The 19,900-nt window shown below is 43.7% G+C and overlaps 1 protein-coding gene across 1 annotated transcript in view; it reads left to right on the forward strand.

Annotated features, from left to right (window-relative positions):
* The window catches only part of PLCL1 (phospholipase C like 1 (inactive)), a 179,125-nt gene that overhangs the window by 148,566 nt on the left and 10,659 nt on the right, over positions 1 to 19,900 (forward strand). Inside the window, exons 4-5 of the mRNA XM_058027717.1 lie at positions 4,867 to 4,942; positions 8,044 to 8,153. Of these exons, the coding sequence (XP_057883700.1) occupies positions 4,867 to 4,942; positions 8,044 to 8,153 (186 nt within the window). The remainder of the gene's footprint in view (positions 1 to 4,866; positions 4,943 to 8,043; positions 8,154 to 19,900) is intronic.

The following is a 19,900-nucleotide window of genomic DNA, read 5'->3' on the forward strand; positions in this document are numbered from 1 at the left end:
ATATTTTCCCAGAAATATTTCTAACTGAAGACATGAAGTTGGAATTTAAGGTGAATTTTATGCAGTTTCTTCTCTTGTTTGTGTCAATAAAATATTTTAAATGTTTCCAGCTCAGGTAACCATCCTTCATAGCTCTTTCTCATGCTGGGCTGCTGCAGGAAAAGACTCAGATACAGAAATCTGGCTTGAGCTGTACTGGGACAGAGACAAGGTGAGGGACAGAATGGTGGCCAGCAGCATTCTTTCCCATGTCCTGGCACTCCATGCCCATCTTTCCTTTCTTGCAAAACTTGCTGACACACAGTTGATGGCTTGGTTGTTTCTTGTCCCAGACGTGTGCAAGAAATACTCAGTACTAAAGGGAATTCTCTTCAAATTTTCATGAGCTCAGTTTTCTCTTCAGCTGTTTTTTGAATTGATTGTGTTTTTGTAACCTCTTTTATTTTTGATTGATGGTGGGTATGACTGGTTTTTGAGGTTTTTTTTTTTTTTTTTTTGGAACCAGGCAAAACTCTTCATTGTCAATGAAAGGCATAGAAAATTGGGACAATGGCCATGAGGAGACACCTAAGAGAAAGCTTCCTTTTAGTCTGATGTTCAGTCAATTTCTGTTTTAAATGTTGGAATATTTATGAGAGGTTTCCTTGAACCGTCCATTTTTTCTCATTTATCTTTCCAGCAGGAGGAGTATTTTAATTTGCCACCAGGAGTTTTTCCCCTCTTTTTTTGTCTTCCTTTGGGGAGACTGCTGTGTTAATTTCCTCTCTCCTTTTCAATTTATAGAATAATTCACAATGAAAAGAAGAAATTGGTCTTTAGCACAAGAGTTCGTTAAAGTAAAAAGAACATTCTTTTGTTCAGTTGGTACTGATCCTGTGATTAAACTGCCCTTAGTACAGGCAATAAATAACCCTGTTAATTTCATGTGAATAATATGATGCCCTCAGTATTAAGATATTTTAAATTTCACTTAAAATTTATTTAGTTTAACAGAAGTGACAAAGTAAAGCATTGTTCTTTGTGTGAAGCACTGGGATTTAAAATTTTATATTCCATGCTATTCTTAGACAGTAAAGTGAGACAGGTCAGTTATGTTTTCAACTCTTGGTCTGTTTCGCTTCCTGAGTCTCATATACTCAGGGGTTTGTGCCAGCTCCTGCTTCCTATGCTTTTTTTGAGAATCCACCATGATTGTTACAGAGAGCTTCAGGTGGATTGAGATGAGTCAAGTTTATACTTCTCTACACCAGAATCAGGTTTTGTGTGCTTTCATTCTTGTTTTTGTCCAATTTCCCTCTCAACCCTCCAGTTATGTTAAACACATCAATCAGTAAAGTTTATCACTACCTTTTTGACATGGAAAATGCAAGTTATCCCAAGAAATCCTGCCAGCTTCAGCAGCTGATAAAAATTTCCTCCCTCTGAGTGGACCCAGATATCGACATCCATCCTCAAAAGTCTGCTTTTCAGTCAATGTCACTTGGATGGTAATCCCTTGAAGCTCAGCATTCAGGAGTTAACACACTCTGGTGGGACACAGGAGTCCTGAGGGAGTGGGACATCTCTTGCTCTGTGGGAGTCACTCATGGAAGCAAGCTGCCATTTGGGAGCTGGCATTAAACAGCATCCTGATGGGCTCCAGCCAGATGGCTGGGACTGCACAGCTGCCTGGAGGGCTGCTCAGGGCACATCTGAGCAGAGCAAAGATGCATGGAAATTCATGCTGCAAACATCAGAAAGCTCATTCTTCACTTTTGAGATTGCTTGGTGGGTTTAGATATATTCCTGGCAAAAGTGGGCTTGAAAACCTCAGGCTGTCCTGTGATTTATGGGGTTACCTTCCCAGCAGAAAATCTCAGGGTCTTCCATGTCGTGTTTTTAGGGCTTCTGGTTCTTGTCCCTTCTAGAAGAAGTAGATGACATCCTTGAGCAGGGTTTCAGATGTGATGGCAGCTGAAAAAGCAGGGAATGATTCAAACTGGGAAATCATGGACTCATTTCAAAACAAGTGACAAAAAAGAAAAAGTGCATCTAGATGCCATGAACCTATGCTATGAATTTATTCTTGGATAGCAGTTACTTGCCTGTTACACTCTTGTCTGTTTGAATCAGTCTGTTCTTCCAGGTGAACACCCAGGCTGTGTCCTTGCCCTGTCCTGTTGTTGCCATTTTTTACAGCAGCATTTGGAACCAGGATCTCGTGCCCCCTGAAAATGCACATGCAGCTCTTGCTGGGGGCAGAGTCTGGTCTGTCATGTAGGGATAAAGGATCCTGCACACTGTGTTGTCAGAGGTGGTAAAGGTGCCATAGGCCAGCCAAAATCTTACCTCAAACTGCCTTGGATCCCATTATTTCTACCTAGTGCATTATTTCCTAGAAGAACGTGTGAGGGAGGATGCCAGGTGATGAACTGAGGTTGCCCTTTAACCCTAGTTACTGAGCTGAGGAACTCTGAAACCACTTCAGGATTTGTCATGGGAAAAAAGCTGCTTATTTTTGTCAAGATTACTGCAGATAGGAAGGTGGGAACAGGTTAAATTCTGCTACATGATCTGGTTTTAATTGTTTGTTCTTGCCAAGCTGAAAGTAGTGAGACTTTGATGTTAGCATCAAAGGAGTGGAGCATTGCTCTACCTACTCTGCAGTAAGGGAAAATTGACATCCTAGTGCTACTTTGCTCTTAAAAAATGAATATAATACCTTCATATCTGAGAATCCTTAAAAAGGCATACCAGAAACTCCTGGGAGTAGGCTCAGTAGATGAATGATTCTCAAGCCTGCTCTTTTTGTGCATGGTGAGATACTTTCTTGTGGCTCTAAATATATATACGTATGTGTGTGTGTACGCATGTGTGTATGTAAGAAACTCACGAGTCACATTCTGCTTGAGGGATGTGAGCACAGGAGAGTCTGACACATGGGACATCCTGTCCAGCTTGGCTGCAGCTGACCTCCCGGGGCAAGCCTTGCTGCTGGGCAGGGATGCAGGCACAGCCCCCGTGGGGACCCGAGCCCAGGGTGATGGCTGCATGGGGTGCAGGCGCCATGGGGATACTGGGATCTCCTGGCTGCACTGGACAGTGCAGGCACTGCCTGCAAGAGGTGCACATTTGGCCTCTGGCTGCCTCTCCAGTGACCTGCAGGGTTTTTGGGACTCGTACTGTGTTCACTGCTCAGCCTTTGGGATTTGTAGTTGTCAGCTGAATGGCTCCTTCAGCACACAAGGATAATGTGCTGTGGTACGGAAAAGCCAGAGAGTGGGTAAGAATTGTCATTTCTTTCCAGATGACAAGGGAAAATATCAAAGAGCAAAAAATTCAATGTGATGCATGAACAAGTAAGTAATAAGAATGAAAGGCAAAGGACACTATTGAAAGTAATTTAAATCTCAGGCATATCCACTGGGCATGTTCTGTTAAAAAACAATTTTGCACTCTCTAGGTATGTCAGGCTTTTTTCACTCTGCCTGTGAAGCTGATAATGGATTTTGTTTTCCATGTGTTGTTTTTTATATCAAAGGAAAGGCATAGGTATTTTTGTCAAATGCAGCCTTAGTACATTTAATTAGAAGTAAAGATGAGATGAGAAGCAAAATTTGGATCTAAATTCCTCCAGAATTTGGAACTTTGAGTGTGACAAGTGGAAGCGTCTCTCATTCCTTGTGTCTAATTAAAACAGTAAGATGTGCTAATTTGCAAGTGTTAATTTATTACTGTTATGCTGTCTTCCACTAAAACCATCAAAACCTACTACTTGGGTTTTCATATTTAGTGTATTTGAAAGCAGGGAGGCTTTTAGCAGTTGCTGCATTTTTGCAAAGCTTTCGGGTGGTGATTTTTCTAATTTCAGGGTGTAACTTTGGGCAGTCACTTTTGAGTTTGCTTCCTTTCTAACTGGCGCTGCTCTCGTGCTGTTTGGGTTTGATTGAGGTTTGTGATGGATATCCCAGGATGGTGAGGTTATTCTCAGGCACAGTTTGTTAAACAGCATGTTCTTGCCTCCCGTAACAGATGTATGTACCACCTTTTGCAATTTCACAAAACAGAACCATGGAACAATATTCTTGGCTGCCTGGGCTTCTGAGAGGTTTTGGAAGCTTGTTACCATCAAAGGAGAATAGTATTTGCATGTAGGGAGGGTCAGGAAACTTGTCAGGTAATGGACTCTTCCTTTGTTTGCTGTTAATGGGCTATTTTAGGAAGATGTCTAAGTAGGGAGGTGTCTTGAAACTTGTGAGTAAGCTTGTTGAAACTGCTGCTTCTGGTTTGTTTGGTTTTAGTTGGATTTTTTTGTTTTGTTTTGGTTTTTTGTGTTGTCTTTTCTGTTAAATTTCAACAGAAATATTGAGGATAGGATAGAATTTGAATCTCGGTTTCTCAGAGGAGAAACTCAAGACCTACTATAGGTGTCTGAACTGTTGCATAGAATAAAATCCAGCCCAGGCTTAGATACCTCTGGAAATCAGCTCTATTCAACACTTGGTAACATTTTTAATAACCACCTGTGTTGAGGACTATACTTACACCCTCTTTTCAGAAAACACCAGCTAGAAAGGGCTTAGTTGAACACAGAATGAAGTTTGTCTGCTAAATCTGTTTTCTTCTGGAATCACGTGTGTTTCCTTCATATTGTTTGCAGTGGTGTCTCACGGATGTAGAACAGCTGTCCATGAACTTTTGGAGCAAAACATTTTCAGAGCAACTGATACTTAGCTTTATACAGATCTGGGAGGCCTCCATAGGAAAGAAGGATCCAATATTTATCATATTGCTTTCAGAGAAAACCTCCTCTTCAGTTTCAACCTTTGTACTTTCTGTGTAGATGCTGCAGGAAACCCTAGTAATGCTGATTTTTTTTTTTGACAGATGATTCAAGAGAGCAGGGTTCTTATTGAGACGGCAGACACCACTCATGACAAGATTGTTCAGTGCCAGAAAGCAGGTAATCCATTTATAGGGAGCAGTTTTGGGTGGATGATGGGAAATAATGTGCCATAATTTACTTACAGTTTGTGACTAATGCAGCGTTTTTCACCTGGATGTAAGTGAGCATTTTGATCTTTCTCTGGCATGCTCTACCCTCCTGAAGGCTCATCTTCCAATAGCAATGCAGGTGTTGGATCAGACAAAAATACTCAGCTTTCACCTTAGAAGCTATTTCTCCATCTGCTCTACAGCTCTGAACTGTCTGACAGCATTTAAATTAGTCAAATGAACCAAAAAGGCACTAAAAAGAGGGGGGTGAGAAGGCATGGTGCCTTTGCTGAGTTCATTCTCTAGCTCAGTTTTCCCTTTGAAAACAGAGCAGGCAAGAGGTTTCTATACTCACAGGACTATAACAATTATAAATACTATTGTTTCTGGTAGGCATTTCTGAATTTGGCAAGTGATGCAGGCTACAGCCTTTTCCTTCTATTAAATGTAAATAATGAATGAAACCGTTGTCTTGTAGTTAATACTTCAATTCATCTTTTTAATTAGGAGAAACTGGAAGCTGTTTCAGCAGTAGCATTTAACTGATTTCATGTGGTGCAAGAGCAGGATGGAGCCCAGTCTCTGCTCTTTAGCCATGCTGGCATTGTGGTAGCAAAGGGACAAGAGGCAAGTGGCCATGTCTGGCTGGAGGTTGTGGGCCTCATCATTGGGACATGCCTTGGGTTCTGTGGATCTGCATAAGCAGCATAAAATTCCTCTGCCCAAGCCTTCATCGTGTGCAGGGGGTTAAGGAGAGGGACAGTAACAAGGAAATGCAGCACCAGGAGCATCTCTAGAAGGTAAAATTTAAGAGCAATACTTAGCGCTAAACTATGCAGACTCTCAGCAATATCTTTTTGCTGAGCTTGATCTGTGCAGAAAGAAGAACCCATGGCATTTGCCTGGGCACTGGACTCTTTGTGAGCAGGAGATATGCATGGAAAATACCATGCAGTACCATGCCACCACACTGATTTCCAGAGTTTCGTGCAGTTCCCCTCTCCTTCCTTCCCCCTGGAAAAAAAAAATTATTTCAAGTGTGTTCAGTTTGCTGCTGCATCTTGTATTTTCATTTTTGTTTGCTCTTTTAGCCTTAAAATTTCTGATTGAGAAGGCAACTGGAGAGATAAGAAGTGCTTCTCTGAAGCCATGGGATTTAGAGTGGAAGGGACTAAGAAGAGGTATCCCTCCCCGTGCTCATTTGCCAGTTAGTTTGGTGCAAATGTTACCTAGGCAAATTTTTATCTAACACTTTAAATGTGGTGAGATGAAGCCCTCCAAATTAAGAGGTGTCAGAGGTATAATTGCCTGTGATATTGTCCTTTACCTCACCCCAGTGCTGATTCCTTTGAACATGTGTTCCACCAGACCTCTGCTTCGTAGCCTGTTTTGGTCTGGGTTCCGTGTGCCTCAGGGTCCTGCTGGCTCTCCCAGACTGGTGCTTGTGTGACTGGTTTTTTATTGTTGTTTTTTTTTTAAATGTGCAGGCTCAGCCCAATGCACAGGGGTCAGCAGCAGCCTGAAGGACTGTCTCTGCTAAAAGCTTTAGCTGGTGCTGCTGCCTGCAGCCTCACAATGTTTGTGGCTCCCTCTTTCTGGGGCAGTGCTGTATCCAAGTTACAGATGGAGAAGTGAGGTCCAGATGGAAGAATAACTAAAAGGATGCTGCATGAAGGCAGGGCTGTCCACTTACAGCTAAGATCCATTAGCCACCTTATGTTTTCCCAGGACAAAGCAAGTAATCTGAAGATTTTCTTTTACTAATTGAATGATTTGTAAGTCAGTTGGCGTGAAGCACACCTGCAAGGAAATTTTGCTTGGGGTGAAGTTATTTAGACAGTTTTCCAAAGGATGTACTGCAGGAACTCTGTTAGCCTTGACAAGCAAAGTCTGTGAGTTGGTGAAGGTTTGGAATATAAACAACAGAGAAATCTTGCATTGTCTAAGGGTGAACAGCCTCAGTGTTACTGAGCTCCTGGAGTTGGCGCATAGGAAGGAAAACCAATGTTAGTCTTCCAGGAGTGCTTTGGGCAAGCTGTGCTGAGTGCAAGCCTGCCTTGGACTCTCCTTCAGCCACCTGCCAAGCTGCCTCTGCATCTGCACTGTACAGATGTTCTCTCCATTGGCATTTCTATGATGGCATTTCAAGGAAGCTCAAATTCATGAGTGACATTTATCCTGAAGTGTTAAGGGAGGGAGAGCTATGAAACAACTGGAGATGGAGCTTGGCTGTTCAGCCAAGATAGGCTTCAGATACTTTGGAGTTATTTAGTACCAGTTTGGCCTTTGTAAGGTACAAATTAAGGGAACACAAGCAGCTCTTTTCCATTTTGTCTCTCAATCCGCACCAGACTCAGAGGAATGGTTGCATACACTGTGCAGATCCTGTAAAATTGGTGGGCTGATTGGATACCTTAAGATTTTTAATTTACTCCCAGATTTCCCAAATTTTTGTATCCAGCAACAGATCTGCAGATGTTTGCCACAGAAACTAGCAATGAAAGGCAACAGGGCTGTGGTTGAAGTCTCAGTTCTCCATGCTGCAGGAGTCAGAATCCTGTGATTAGAGTTTATGTGCTTCTGATGCAGTTTATCATTGCGGAGTACAAGGGCTTTTCTGTATCGCTGATTAAGATTAATGAGGAGATGTGCATTGGAGCCTGCATTTGCTGTGCTGAGCAGGTATCTTCCACATGTGCCAGACAGCCTTCCAAGGTGCAAAGTCATCAACTCAAGGAGAGTGACAAGCCTTTTGTCACAGTATTGTCAGCAGTGTAGGCTGCAGGGAGAAGTGCTGGAGGAGTGTCTGTGCAGGGCCCAGTGCCTGTGTGGAACCCCAGCATTGGCAAGGAGAGCCACAAACCAAGTGGAAGCACAGCCCCAAAACTTTACATGGCACCTTTATTCTGGAAAATGTTCTCCCAGGATGGAGTAATAAAAAGAAAAGGAAGGGGGGAAGCACAGAAGGAGGTTGTAGGATGTCCCAGCTGCAAGACTGAAAATGCTCACTCAACATTTTCATGGGAAAACCAATTGTGTGTTAAGTGATGTGACAATCTGTGTTTTTAGGAATGGAGTTCCATGAAGAGCTTCATAACCTTGGGACAAAAGAAGGTTTGAAAGGAAGAAAACTAAGCAAAGCCATTGAGAGTTTTGCGTGGAATATCACAGTGCTGAAGGTAAGCACAGAAAGTACCTCCTGTCTCATATTAACTTTATAAGTAAACCTTTGTTCTTTTAGCTCCTCTGTTTGTACATCTTACTAATTCTGAAGACACATTGTTCTTTTTTTAATGGGATGTATCAATTACCCCCACTTACTGATATTTATCAAATATATCAATTGCACCTCTGATTTGGAAGCTGTGAAGGGAATTTATCTAAGCCTTGAACAGAAGAGGAAAGATGGCTTATGGTTTGTATGACCAGGGACATGGGTTTGTTTGTCTATTCTGACCCATGCACCCTGAAAGTGACCTGTTTGAGGTCACTGTGTGTCAAATACCTCTTTTGTAAAATGAGAACTGGAGCATCTCTTTGGGAATGACAGGGGGTAGGAGGGGCTGTCAAGAAAAAAACATGAGGAATATTGTAGATCCTGGAGAAGGAAAAAGGAGTTGGGAAGAGAGAGGCTGAAGGGCAGAAGTATGTGGGAGAGGCCATTAGTGGTAAAGAAGGGTTAGAGAAGACCTGGAGCACCTGTGGTTCCTGCATACCTTGATTCACCATGAGAGAGTGGAAAAGTGAGGAATGGAGTCAGTGCCAGCTCAGTTAATGAGACCTCTCATGAAGAGAAAAGTCAACCAGTTCAAAGTTACAGACTCGAATGGATAACCTATTCCACACAGAGCAATTGAGGTTAGTAGCTAGATTTGTCACCTGCTTTGCCCCCAAAGCACACTAGGCAGTTCTGAACATTAATCTGAATACCTTTTGCCGTGTTAGATAAAATAAATGTCAAAACATTTAGAGTCACTCTAAATGTTTTGATTTTTTAAATGTTTGTCAAGTATGAAGTTTGCATCTCTGAGGGTGACCTATGATTATTGAATGTACAAGTAGGGTATCAAAGAAACAGTTTCCATGGAAAATAATTGCTGCCTAGCACACATTGTCAACTTCCTTAAAAGAGCTTTTTAGAAAATCTAGTTAAGGTCAAGGAATAATTTACTTGTTTCATTTGTAATCCACAACTTCTTTTGTACCTTTCTCACACAATAAAATATTAACAGAGTTTGTGACAACCATCCATGAAATGCACATGAAGCATCTTTTCATTCTGACTAAAGTGCAATTCAGGGATGACATTAGAAAACTGGGAATGAAGTTGTGTCTTGGGTGTGTGACATGAAACCATCAGTAATTGTTCTGTCATATTTTTTCTTTTTTTCCCTTAAAAATGCTGTCTTTCAGTGACCCTGCCCATAACAAACCTGCATCTCCTCTTTAGCACGGAGTCCTCTCAGTGCTGGTGAGAGCCACTCAGGAGGATTTGGTGGGAAGGGACCGACAGCCCTGCCCCACTCAAGCCATAGGTGTCCTCCCTGTGTCCAGTGGCAGGGTGGAATTACAAATACATTTCACTAGATGTTGTTATAGGGTTGTAAGAAAAGGAAAAAAATACCCCATAACATCTCACAAATGCATCAGCTGCTTTAGGTGAGGGGAGTGAATGGCTGGTGAGAGAAAAACTCTCTGTGTGCTCAGGGCTGTTGGAGGCAATTACATCACGTGGCAGGAGTCGGTTTGTGTGAGGTGCCCGGGGGCAATAGCAGGTATTATGTTGTTCTTGTGCTGTGAAATGATTAATAGTCTTTTCCTAAGCTAGTGAAGCCAAGGCATATTTAATTAATGTGTTTCTTTATAAAGACTCATTGCAGTAGGTAAGCTTTGAATAAAAGAGGAGATGCAATAAGAAATTGCTACTGGCAAAATCATTAAATAGCTACAGACTGCAAGATTAAAGTGTATTTTATAAAAATCCCAACTGTGGTCATTTGTCATGTTTAAAAATGTCCTGGGGTACTTTTTAGAGGTGAATCAAAATAATATGCCAGTTTCTTCCTTAGTTTATATAAACTTAATTACATATTAGTAATAGCCACTATAAGGACAAACTGTTTGCTGGAAGGTGAAATTGTTACTAAAAGAATGGATGTTATAACTTGGTGACAGTCTAACCAGTCAGCTTTGACATTATTATTTATAAAATGTCACATCTTCCTCTTTTGGTTCCGTGTTGTGTAGAACACTGTCAGGTTCACGATCAGTAATGCTGAGAGGCATAACTTAAGTACCCTAGACAGAAGAATCATGCTCTCACAGCAATATTGCAGGAATAGTTTAAATTTAATTTCACTTTTATTTCCATGCAGCACCAGCTCTGTCTGTTTTTCTCTCTGTATTTGAGTGCCAGTAGAATGCAAAGGTAGTGAAAGAAGTTTTGTGTTAACCCTCTCACAGGGACCATGGTGTTAGGAGCCCTTAATTTCACCCTGTGAGGCACGCAAAGCTGCTCAGTTCAGCTGAGGCAATTGTTCTGGTGTGACCCTCCCTTGTCACAGAAGGTCATTATCAATTTTCATAAGGTATTTCATGTTTTTAAAGCAGATGACTCCCACTTTCCCAGAGCAGAAGCTTTTATGTAGTTGTGTGGGCTCGTGTTTGTTTCTGCCCAGATGCTGGTGCTTCTGCCTCCTGCCTGGCAGGGCCACCTCTGCTCTGGTTCCTGGGGCTGCTTCTGCAGTGAGCTCCTCCTGCCTGTGCTGGGAGAGAGGGGAGCACCAGGGCCTGGAAGGCAGAAGCTGAGAAGCCTCCTTGGGGCAGTTCTGACCTTGAGCTGATGAGTCCTGAGAGCAGGGACACAACCCCTGCCCTCAGTGCCGCTGTGGAGCGCTGGGTGGTTTTCAGGTCAGGTACATGGGGGTGATGTCCTGCAGAGCCAGGCTGGGTCTGCTCCTGTCCTTCTCAGCACAGGACAGAGCCAGCTGCCACCTCTCCTGGGGCTCTTCAGCCCACTCTGTTGACCTCTCCCATGGGATCTTTTACCAAGCATTTTGCAGTAACTGAGGCACTCTTAGCATCTGTCACATGAGCAAACCACTGACTCAATGACTGCTATATGAGGTTTTGACAATGTTTGAGGGGAATAAAGTTGTAGCCTGCAAAACTACTCTCCTTGCTGAGGAAAAACTGTCGCAGACTGCCAGGAGGTGTTCACTCAAGCAAAGAAGTTGGGATCTGCCTGAGTCCCAAGAGCCTGGCAAGTAAGTCAGACCAAGTTTGAGTATGTTGACTGTGATTCAGATTAACTGTTCTCATGTAGACATGCTTTGACAGCCTGCGGGCAGATTTTTCTTGGCTCTTTGTGCTTTGGTGGGTCAGCACATACAAAGTCTAGAAACAATACCAAGAGGTACTTGTATGTTGATGGTAAATATCCAGATAGTTAATATCCCAACATGCCTGCTTATTTAAAGACAAAACATGGGAAAAAGAAGATAAAAGTGGTGTTTACTGTTTTGGTCTTCTGCTGAAGGACAAAAGACTCAGATTTTTGATTCTAGTCTGCTCTGAAATGTGCATGTGTTTTTAAATCTTTTTTTGCTCCCCATGATAAGATTTTGCCCCTGCTGTCTTAAGTCTGTCTGTTCTGTCTAACTAGGACTCCAACTATCAACGCATGACACAAGACATCAAGTGGTTACATTTTCAGGGCTTGTTTCAGCTCTCATCCATGAGGGTATCTGTTAATTATCCTGCATTTAAATGAATGCTGATTAGCTGTATCAAGAGAAGTCTGTCAAGTGCAGAAGGCATACAATTATTAAATTGCTAATGCACTTCTCTCTTTGGGGGAGGCCTCCACGATTTTATGATGTGGCTGTGATCAATGTTAGCTCTAGTGTATGTGATTATATGCAGCAGAACTATGCAGGAATGGCACTTTTGCAGGATGATGCCCTTCAGTTGCTTGGGAGACCTGCAGCATCCCAGACCCCTCACTTGGGTGGCAGAGCCCCAAATTAACACTTTAAGGCTACTTGCAGAGATAAAAGGGAGATTTCTGACAGATGCACGTACAGACTGCCTGCCCTCACCTAAACTGAGGCAGATTTATCATCACTATAAGGTATCAGTTTTGAACAAAAACTACTTGTCAGATAGTGATTGATATTCTAAAGCGCCTTAAACACAGAGTTTCTGATGATCTTTGGAAGGACTAGGTCCATTCCCAGCCTTAATTTAAGGGTTATTGTAGTGCACTATGGAAATGTATTTGAATGGATACTCCATAGTATTATAAAATCTTGAGACATTTATATGAGTCTTTTCATAGCAGTCTTTTTTCCTGCAGTTAGCCATGAACCATGGCTTTTTTCCTTGGCATGCTGCAGAGTGGACAACAGAGCAGCACAGCAGAATCGTGGGAACCTTATATGTAGTTAAGCACAATGGTAACAATCTCTTCTGCCACATATTATTTATTGCATAAATAAATAATAAAGGATTTGCATGACAATTTGTGCTATCTGGATCTCAAGTGAGAGCATGATGGATTCATGAGTCCCAACAAAGCTGCTGTATTCTGTGTACATACATTTTATTCACTCTAAGTGTCAGTTAGGCTTTCCTCTCACCCCAAAAAACTCCTGATACCATATCTCCCTCTTTTTCCCAGCATATCTCTGTGGACATAAGTAATTTGTGAAACGTCAAAAATAGATTAAATATAAGCCATAGTGTCTTAGCAACAAATTCTTGTTATTTGCTGTCATCTTCTGAGAGTGATAGTCCAGCAGTAGCAGTAGGCAGGAGTGGTTTGTGTGGCTTGGAGCTGTGTTTTTCCATATCAACTCACCTCATGTCTACTCATACCCAGATAAATGCATTTTGAATGTGGTTACCCCAAAGGCTCTTTTTCTAGAGAGACTAAATATCTTTCCTGCTTTCTAGTCCCCACATTGTTTGCATTTGCTTTTTGAGGCAGTTCAAACTTTTGAACTAAGAGCAATGTTTCAAAGTTTTAAACCTCTTCAGAGACTGTGCCCTGGCTACTTTTGAAGGATCTGCTGCCTTATGCTCAGCTACGGTGGAGAAAATCTGAGCCAGTCAGTCTGCGATTGAGTGGCAGATTTTACAAAAATGAAGAAATGCAGGGCTGTGCTAATGATTCACATAGTGACTTCACATAGATCAGCTTGGTCTCTTACACATGAACTGAAGGACAAAAAGGAGAAAATTAATAAAAAACCTGGCTTTCTGAGAGTGCTGGAGACAAGGTGAAGAGGGCATCAAGGTCAACACCCATTTAGTCCTGTAAATACCAACCTGCTTACTTGGAAGCAGTTAATTTAAAAGAAGAGGGAAGAGGTAGATAGGTTTTTCTTTATAGAATCTGAGAAAGAGTCTGGAGGAGCCACATGGGAGCACAGCTTGTTCCCAGACCTTTGTGTACTCTGAATGCAGAGGTGAGTGCAGTGGAGGCTGCCAGCTTCAGGGCTGGATCCAGGGCAAAGCCTGTGCTCCTGGCTCTCAGCACAGGCTCCAGGGCTCTTCTGTATGTGGAGGTGTTGCAAGATTTTTCTTGGATAGGGGATTTAGAGTCCTTTGAATGATCTTAAGTTACGAGATAAGGAGGTAAGTGTTGTCCTTCACATGCCAAGCTGTTTTGATCAGTGTATTTTATAAACCAAGGGAACCAAACCATGTGATTATTAGGTAGGATAGGCAGATCTTTCTGGACACCTAGCAGAGTGCTGTTCTCTACTGATTGGGTTGATAAAGACCTCCTCCATAAGTGGTGAGTGCACTTTTTGTTTGTTTTGCCCAAGCCCAAAGGCAGGAGCCAGAGCTCTTCAACAGTCTCCGAGGATTTTGTCAGTTGTATCTGGTGATGGAAATTTCTCAGGCTGCTTCAACACTGTGTATTAGGGAAAAAGGACTGTAATCCCAGTCCATCAGGAGTACTAGTTAATCAACTGGAATATCCTGTTATTCTTGGCCCTCAGCCATGCTGCCAGAGCATTGCTCTGGGGAGGATGTAGTGAGAGGTCTCAACAAGTACAGCATGACCTCTCCAGGTACTTGGCTGTTCCCTGGGACTTTTTGAAGCCCTAATGGTGTTTCTGACAAGGTCTCTGTTTTCTTGGCCAAGGAAAATTCCGAGACACGAGTTGGATTTAGAACAAGCTAAATATTTGTGTGCGTTTAAAATACGCCTGAAGGCCACCCAGACAATCTTAAATCTTCAAGTGCCAACTGCTGGCAATAGCAGGGACTAAGCAGAGCAAAGATTACCAGGGTTCACAGCTGTTGATGATCTCCTTCATGGTCCTGTGAGTTTCTGCAGGGCATGAAGTCCCAGGGTAGCCTGACAAAAAGAGACTTTGTCCCCTGTTACTCAGTTATTGCTGGGGTTTTACTGAACAGTGTCACACCAGGAGTGTTTCACTGACTGGCAAGGAATGATTGTCCAGACATTCAGATCAGGCAGAGTCTGTGTTTATCTGTCCAGGCTCAGGAACCCACATGGGCCTGCACTCACCTGCCTGCAGTGCTGGGGCTTGTGAGGAGCAACACTCACTCCCCAGCCACTCACAGAACCAAAGCCAATGAATAGTTTCTGTTCTTCCAGGGAGAACACACAGTTTGCTCTCTTTTCTCCAGCCTTTATCACCTACTTGGGTAAAAAAATAGGACTAGGACTGGAAGGGCCTGTGAGAAGCTGTGTAGTTCCTCCTGCTGATGAATATTTAGCTGCTGTGGATCTAAGCTCCGCTCAGGTATTTGGCATGGAAGGTGCTTGGTATGAGTCTGTACTGTTTTCCACAGTGATACCCAATGCCTGGCAGACCCAGGGAGCCATCTAGCTGCTGGGCAAAGAGCTGATGGCCAGAGTCATCTGAGCAGAAATGGGTGTTTCTGCCAATTTTCTCACTTTGCTCTTCTTCCTTCAGCACTAGGGCTCTGTTCCTACAGGTGTTTCACAATGGTGGGTTTAGGGACAAGACCTTCCTGCAGTCAGCGTGGACCCAAGTGTATGACAGACCAAAAATGGAGGGTCACTGAAGTTCATCCAGAAAACAAGTACTGTGACATGCCTTCCTTTGATATAAACTTTTTTTTTTTTTACTGTAATACAGAGTTCTGAAACTCAGGTCTAAATATTATTCCTTCAGTTGCATTGGGGTGGGTTTGTATGTGTGCAAACACACATGCATGTATGTATACAGGAGGTGAGACAAGCCATCAAATATATATGCAAAACAACAGTAACTTTGACACAAAAGGAAGAGATTAGAAAAAATGAAAGGTGAGTGAAAAAGTGAAAAGCCCTGAGTGATACCTTTCTGAGTTCTTGAATTTGACTAAAATGAGCCAGAGCTGGATCTCAAGCAATCTTGTGATACCTATTATTTTGAGTGATGTGACAAATTGCCAAAAGCCATGGATCTGATGCCAAGCTGCTGGCTGTGCTTGCAGGGTGAGATGCATTGTGTTGTGGTGGGAGACAGAGCCAGGAGCATGTGGGGTCACTGTGCCTGGTACCCTTGTGCCAGGGCCACCTCAGCAGCATGGGCTTTGAGCCCAGCCAAGGTTGGCACACTGAGGTGCTGTGCATAGAAAACCACTTTTAGTGTCACTTGACAAATGGAGGCTTGTCAAGATGTTTGAAAGGCAAAATAGATGCCCAGCTCCCTCTCTTGTGTGGCTGGCAGCTCAGTGAAGCCCTCTCCTTGATTGTCCTAATTCCATTACCTCTCTGTGCCTCATTGTCATCTCAGTCTTTACTGTTTCTTCTCCTCAGCCTCAAATCCCATTCCCTCTGCATTGCCCCAGTTTAGATGATAATCTAAATCATGCCAGTGTGGGGGGAGAACCACCTGGGACCCCCACCCTTGGTTTAGACTGAGCTTTGCATGGCTCTAACGCTGTCCCTCACCAAGATGCAGTTCCTGTGAGTTACTCCTCTGTATTTTGTGCCAACTTTGTCCTGGGGTGGCTGTGTGGGACCTGGCACTTCTGTGTTTGTGTCTTTGGGGCAGACCCATCAAAGCCTGAGTCCCATCTGTGCTGCTCACGTCACTGTTCTCTACCAGGCTGGCAGGGATTTTGTCACCTGGGTGTGAAGGCCAGCTCCTCCTGAGAGGGTGTTCATTGGGTCCAAAGCCTCTGCACCTGGAAAAGTAATTAATAATGTCAAGGTGGAATACAAAGAGTTTGTTCTCTGAAAGCTGTTTTTGGCAGCAGCAAGATTATCACCTATGAAGAGGTTATTTGAGAAATCATCAGGTAGGGTCACAAGTTTCTTGAAGATGGTCATCTTTTGAGGAGAAGTAGCTACTCCTGCGTGTGTGTGCTTGGGCAGAACTGCAGAACTGAGCTGGAAAGTTGGTGCTATTGAGGGGAGGCAGTGGGAGGAGGAGGGGTGGCGTGAAGGAAAGATGGATGAATGTAGGTGATTCCCCACCAAAGGAGGATTGCTTGGCTGTAAAAACCGGGTCTGTTTTTACTGACCACTCTCGGGAAGAGACAGTGCAGGCAGAAACTGCAGGTGGCATAGGAACTTAGGCAACTTCTGCCACCACCCCCTCCCTCCCCTGTAACAGGGATGCTTTTATCTGAGGTATGGATATCAAACACTGCTGTACTTGCAGTGGAGTTAATTAACACAACATGGAAGACATAGAAATTGGGAATCTAGTTTGTGCCAATCTGGCAATGTGACCTTGTTCAGAGAATTAAAAAGGCTGTAATGAAAGGACGAGTTTCTGCAGAAATTCACACATTTCTTGCTTCTATCTGTCAATGGCTGTACGAACAAAGAACAAGAGAAAAGGACCCACTGCCTGTGTCAGGTGTTGTGGATTGCAGTGTAACCCAAGCAAGGCTGCCAGCCCTGCCCACACAGCTCAGGCAGCAGTGCTGCAGGGCTGGGAGCCTTTGCTCTGAGCCCTTGGGTGGCACTGGGTGAGTGCCCAAGGCAGGACCCCAGTGCCTGCCACTCACCAAGGGGCTTGCAGAGACCTTTTCCTTCCTGGGCTGGCAGCAGCCCACACTACCATGCCTGGATGTTTATTCATGCCACTGAAATCGTCAGGGAGTGGAGGGCTCTGCTTCTAAGGCACCCATGGTGGGTCTTCATGAGGGAGCCTCCACCCACAGCTACTTTCTGAATTTGTTGAGTATCAGGGAGAGACTAGGGCACTGATTTTTACCAATTGTAAGAGAGAATTGCTTGTACATTGCTTTTTTCCAGCATTTGCTTGTTGTTAAATCTGTGCTGTGCCATTCCCTGGGAGCTGTAACTGGTACTCACCTAAAATGGTTGTGTTTGAATAGTGTGTGATAAGAGGTTCAACATCTTCTGAAAATTACTCTTGTGGTATATTTAGAGCTCCTTACAGCTCCTGTTAGCTGATCACATACAGTTTCTCAGAGCTTAGAAATTATGACAAGCTGACTGCCCCTTTTGTTGTGTGAATTACATGCCAGCATCTACAAAACCTGCTCCCTGGGGCAGAATGGGTGTCTCATTTAAGCTAGTTCCCTGGGGGAGCTCAGGAGGTGATGAAAGCTGCTGGTTGCTCCGTTGGAACTTCCTCCTCTGCGGTTGCTAAGATGGTATTTGGGTTTTCCCTGGCACAGTCAGTGGCCTCAGTGAAATCCAGGTATATATTTTGTAATGGAGCAGTACCTGGCCCTTGTGCTTGGTTGAAGCTGGGGACTGGCATGTCTCTGTGTGAAAGCCAAGTCCTCACCTTCTCCCTCCTGAGCATTGATAGAAATCCTCTCTCCACATGTCAGAATGTGCAAAATGCAGTTGTTAGCCAGGACCTCTGACTTCTTCTGTACTTGTGTGAGCGTGACATGAGTCAGAGGAGCCAAACTCTGAATCCAGCAGGGAGTGATTTGCTGGCATGACCTTCCCCATTTCATTGTGCTAGTTACTGCCTCCTGACATTGACAAGTGTTCATCCCCACCACTACATATTCTGAGGGTTGTGGTTAAAGTAAAATGCTCTTTCACTCAATGGTGGTATTGATTCATTTTTGTTGTCTGGAGCCACTGGCAGTACAAGGCTGTGGAGTAAAGACTTCTGTGTTTACATGTGTGATTATTGGAAATATGGGTCTGCAGGGATGGCTGGAACAGTGAAAAGCCACAAACTGCATTAAGTGGAAGTTGTGGGTGTTCAGTGAGAACCAGGCATTTACTCTGCAGTTATTCTCCCCTCGATCATGGTAGACCCCATAAGCCCTAAATGCGGCAGGCATTTCCAAAACCTTGCACAGGAGCTAGGGAAATGAGAGGCCCAAGCACTTGTGGGTGGAAGTGAGTTTTTACTGTAGGAACAAAGGATTGGGAAACTGCAATCTTGTACTTTTGAGAGCTGCAGTCTTCTTTTACATGGGTCAGATGAATTCAAGTGTCAGGTGGTGAAACCCGCGGGAGATAAAGGACACTTTCTTATGGGTCATTTCCCCAGGTACAGGTGGGATCCATTTGAGGAGAAAAGCAGAGACAAAACCAGTGCTTCATGTGCTGAGGCAGCTGCTATTTATTTTTAGATCACAAAAAGAAAAAGATGGCATTTCTGATGTCAGAAAGGCGATTATATGAGAGCAGTCAAGACTTAGAGGAGTAAGTTAAAAATGCATATTTAGTAGCTCTTTTCTCCAGTACCCTCTGTGCTACAGATAAGATATAGGTCTGGTATTGGCAGGAAGAGCCTGACTGATAGGCTGTGATTGCTCTGAATAGTAATAATAGAGGTGATAATTGCAGCTAAGTTCTCACTCTGTTCCCTGGCTTCCCACTCCATTGGCTGGTGACCTAGGGATGCTGATGTATGTAGCAGTGGGGAGGAGCTGAGCCACATGAAGGCACAGAACAGCAAAAAAAGAGCTTTTTTTTTTTTTTTTTACCTTTTCAGACATTGGTAGTGGTGGTAATTGAATAACCTGAGCAGCCTAATTTAGCAGTCTGGGATAAACGGGCTGGGACTGGAGGCTGCCAGCAGCAGCAGGACAGTTTCCTTTGGAGGGTAGCTCAGTGGTCTGATGCTGGATAGTCTGAACTCAGATTCTCCAAGCCTCCCCAGTAACTGTGGAGCTATTGTAACAGCCATCTGTAGTAATGGCTTAAACACTGAGTTCAGTTTGGTTGAAAAGCCTCATATTTTCTGTGGCATGGTATTGTAATGGATTGTAAATTATGCTTGTTCAGTTTCCCTCATTGACATATTGGGGCAGTGAATTTGTAAATGAATACTACCCCTATCCTGCACCACTAATTTTTGTGCTTGGCTCACTCAATTTCCTGTGTTCCAATTCCCATCCTTCTAAAAAACAGAAACAGATTTCTCACTTCCACCCAGGCCTGTTTCTGACCCCTGCTGATTTTCTCCTCCCCTCTCAGTTGCTTCCTTTCAGTAGCTCTCTGCCTGCTGGGTCAGTCAGTGTTCTGCTTACAAAAATAACTCTATCTGCTCCTGTTTGTGCTTGATGTCACATCTGCACTGGGAAGGCAGGGCTGGAGTTCTCCCAGGGGAAACAAGCCCTGTAAGGCCCACAGGAGCCTCTTTAACCATGGCAGGCACAACATGAACAGAGACTGGCTCAGCTCTGCTTTTACTGAGCTCACTGTCCAGTCTCACCAGCAAACCTTTGACTGCAGGGCCCCAGAATGACAGGGCTGACCCCTGGACAGGGATGAAGCAAGTCAGAGCATTTGCTCAGGGATTCTATAAAAACCTGTTCCCTCCTAGTACTTAGACAGTGGTTTGTGCTGTTTTTTTCTTTTTGCACTTAAACCTTCATGTGATTTGGAGGCTTTTGTCTCAGCTTAAAGCTTTCTGCATCAGCATGAAGTTGTTTGTGGCCTGTGCTGCTTGTGAACTGATTAGAAGCTGGCTGCCCA

This window comes from Melospiza georgiana, chromosome 7 (assembly GCF_028018845.1).
Source record: "Melospiza georgiana isolate bMelGeo1 chromosome 7, bMelGeo1.pri, whole genome shotgun sequence".
In the NCBI taxonomy this organism is placed as follows: Eukaryota; Metazoa; Chordata; class Aves; order Passeriformes; family Passerellidae; genus Melospiza; species Melospiza georgiana.